This window comes from Penaeus chinensis, chromosome 24, assembly GCF_019202785.1.
Source record: "Penaeus chinensis breed Huanghai No. 1 chromosome 24, ASM1920278v2, whole genome shotgun sequence".
NCBI classification, from domain to species: domain Eukaryota; kingdom Metazoa; phylum Arthropoda; class Malacostraca; order Decapoda; family Penaeidae; genus Penaeus; species Penaeus chinensis.
In genome coordinates, this window is record NC_061842.1 from 2,637,636 (window position 1) to 2,641,168 (window position 3,533).

The window sequence follows — 3,533 nt, forward strand, 5'->3', positions numbered from 1 at the left end:
AAAGAAAAAAAAAATTGACCTTGCAAAATATTTGGAACAGTTGAGCTGCACATCAGTTAGGTATTGATACTTCCTCTACTATTGTGTAGGTCACTGTTGCTAGAATTGTATGTATCAACAAGTCCATACTGTTATGCTGTAAATCATACTACCTTTTTTTTTTTTTTTTTTTTTGTAAATTCCTGTATTTAGTTGCCCTTCCAAGTTAATGTTTTCATTAACAACTGCCTCCTGCAACCAGGTTGTAAAGCACCAGAGGGTTACTACAATGCCTGCCTGATGGTGTGTGACTGTTAATAAATAAATGGAGGAATGTTCACCCTATTTAATTAACCTGACCCTTTTCCATTAATTCAGGCATAGAGAACATTGCATTTTGAAGCATATGTTGAATCATATCAAAATATAATATGAACTATGGGTCTATAAAAATACACCTATGGATATACAGTTGCATGATCAAAGAAATATAAAAACACAAATAAACAAGGTTGAAAAAAGTAAAGCTAAAAGTAATATTCATTTTATTTCAAACAATACTTAATGCTTTCAATAAATAGCAGATAAAGGTTTAGAGGATCTCCCTAAAATTAGATACACTCTTTAAACTTAAAAATTTAATTTACAGCCCAAACTATTGTCAATAACATCTTAAAATAACATTCAAAACTTGCATACCAGATAATGACTATGGATATACAGCATTTTGCACATATATCTGATGTAAATGCATATGAAATGATGATTTGCTGACATGTGGGAACTGAAATGCTTATTTAAACATTATTCAACCATTTATTGCTGCCATCATGGAATTTGAAACAAAAATTGGCTGAAGGGTGGAGGAAAAGTACAGACTTCCTCTTGAAGAAATACATCTAAGTCTACTGGCTAACATTATATGCACTACTGATTCTCCTTATTATTTCTTCTCTAGTATTCATTACCTTCTACTTGCTTCAGTACAGTTAACATATTCCATATCTGGGGCTGAAATCTCTGCTCACTTTTATGCAAGACACTTTTGCTTGAATAAAATAGCTATCTACAGGGACAGGTGTTTTCATAAAAATAAAACCTAACTTAGTGTCTGAATATCTTTTTATATTCTATATATGGTAACCTTCCACAAAATAAATAATTACAAATAAACTAGTATTACATGAACACTAACAAATACACCAAGGCATTATAGTTTTCCTTGTCAAAAACATACAAGTGGTTTAGCCAGTAATTATAATTATATATGATACTAATTACCTATGCAGTGAAAACATGATGGCAAAGCACCACTTTACAGAAGTCAAGTATGATCTAACAATATAATCTATTTGAGTACAAAGCCATATTCAATGTTAACATTTGATGAAATTGAATAAAACCAAAAATATTGCTTAAGAACTGTTAAAATTGATATCCTTAATATTAAAAAAGAAATATCAAATCAATATCATGGTCATACTATTTTGCAACAGAAAAAAAACTGAAAGCAAAAAGCATTATATCAGCAATTAATACATTTAATGAATTCTTCAGTGAGATAAAAATTACAAGACATACTTGCAAATGGTAAACTAGCCATAGGATAATGATGTTTACATAATCTTAAATTCACATACTTTGTGTTTTGGTAGAATTTGTTCATGCTGAGATCTTTTACCGAAATACCACTTAAAATACCAATCTCACAGTATCTGGCTGCCTGCTAACCCTTTCATGATAAAACACTTAAATTAACCAGATGTTTTTTTGTTCTTTGCTGAGCCAACTTACCTTCTTCCTCAGACTTGACTAATTTAACTGAACAGCTTTTCAACATCTCCAAATACTTCGTCAGGTGAACGAGTGGCATCGATCTTACGTACAAGATCCTGCCCTTCATAGTGCTCAATGATGGGCATTGTGGCATTCATGTAGGTGTCAAATCGCTTCTTGAGGGACTCCAGGTTGTCATCTGAGCGGCCAGACCCTGCGGCTCCCCTGTCCAAGCATCGCTGGGTGCACACCTGGAAGGAGGGACTATGAAAGTAGCTGTTGCACTATACAACATATGTCAAATTGTAAAGTTTAAAAAACAGAACCAATCTGATTACAGCAGAAAAAAAATTAACATGCTGTTAACCCATTGGTGATGTGTAGAAAACTAAAAAAAAAACTCTACGCTCTGGCGAACCATGGCAACAGCGCCGACTTTGAGCGCATGAATTCGGTACATCAAGCCGAATCACTGCCTCGGAACGCTTTGACGGGCCACCGCGGCGAACAGCCGCACACCACATTTCGAGCGTATTGTTATGACGCCTATAGGCGTGACCCGTCGGGAAGAGGTTAATCTTCACTGTTATATTAACAGTGATGATTGATGATTATGACTGATGAGGATATGATAATGATAATAATGGCAAAAAAATATTATCATCATTATTATAATGTTGACAACTATGGTATTAGTAACAGAAATATAACCTTTCCCCATAAAATTCAAGAAATGGGTTAAACAGGTGAGGTCAAGTAGGCCTACTAAATGACACCTTGGTAAATAGCAATTGTGGAGCCATCTATGAGTAAAAAATAATAAAGCAAAACCACACTAGACATTCCATATAGCTGGCATCAATGATAACTTGATAATCAATTATTTTGTACATTTCTTGGCAAATCCTGAACAAAATTAAACTAAATCTAAATAAAACTCCATTTCATTATTAAATAATTTAACAACTGTATTTTCTGCAATGCTCGTCACTTTAACAAAAGTATCCACACACAGGACGTTCCCAAAGCTAGAATTTTGTTCTATCATCCAAACAGGCTACCTAATATCATGGTTACATTCTTAAATCTTTTCAGAAAATTATCTAGCACTCAGTAATGTTGTCCTGACAAGGCTGAACAAATTTTGAACATAATTCAGCTACTATATATAATAATGATTTAAAGTAAAAGTCAAGATAACCATTTCAAAATCCTGGATTTCATCTTTATCTGAAGATTTTGAAACTGCTGTCTCATTTTCCTATAAATGTAGTTCGTGTATATATATATATATTTTTTTTTTTTTTTTAAATCTCAGTATCAATCTAGTAACTTGTTTTGAAATTTGTATTTTAACCAATATCCTTCAATCATTCATATTAATCTTGCAATATTAAATGTAAATAGATATTCTAAAATGAACATCCATTCACATACCGAACATAATAAATATGTCATATTGCTATGACAGTTATAATGGATTGCTGGGATCATGTTGAACCTTACCTCAAGAGGACAGTTGAAGAAAAGGACGAACTTCAGGTTAACCTTCTCGCCCATCTCTTTGTTCCAGCCTTCAAGGTTATTTTGGTTCCGAGGAAATCCATCAATGAGGAAGTCCATTTTACCTGAATCCTTGAAAATTAAAACTCCAATTGAGATTTTAACATCAATATACACACACATATAAATAAAGCACAATTATCATTTCTTACTTTTTCTTCCTTCTTTTCATTTTTACTGAAAAAACAAAACAAAAATCTTATATTTTCATGTCT

At 32.6% G+C, this 3,533-nt stretch overlaps 1 protein-coding gene across 1 annotated transcript in view; it reads right to left on the reverse strand.

The window, feature by feature from the left end:
- Window positions 1–507: 507 nt before the first annotated feature.
- Window positions 508–3,533, reverse strand: part of LOC125038210 (UMP-CMP kinase-like) — a gene marked incomplete at its 5' end in the record, with an annotated part of 3,239 nt that continues 213 nt past the window's right edge. Inside the window, 2 exon segments of the mRNA XM_047631620.1 lie at window positions 508–2,006; window positions 3,262–3,390. Of these exon segments, the coding sequence (XP_047487576.1) occupies window positions 1,797–2,006; window positions 3,262–3,390 (339 nt within the window).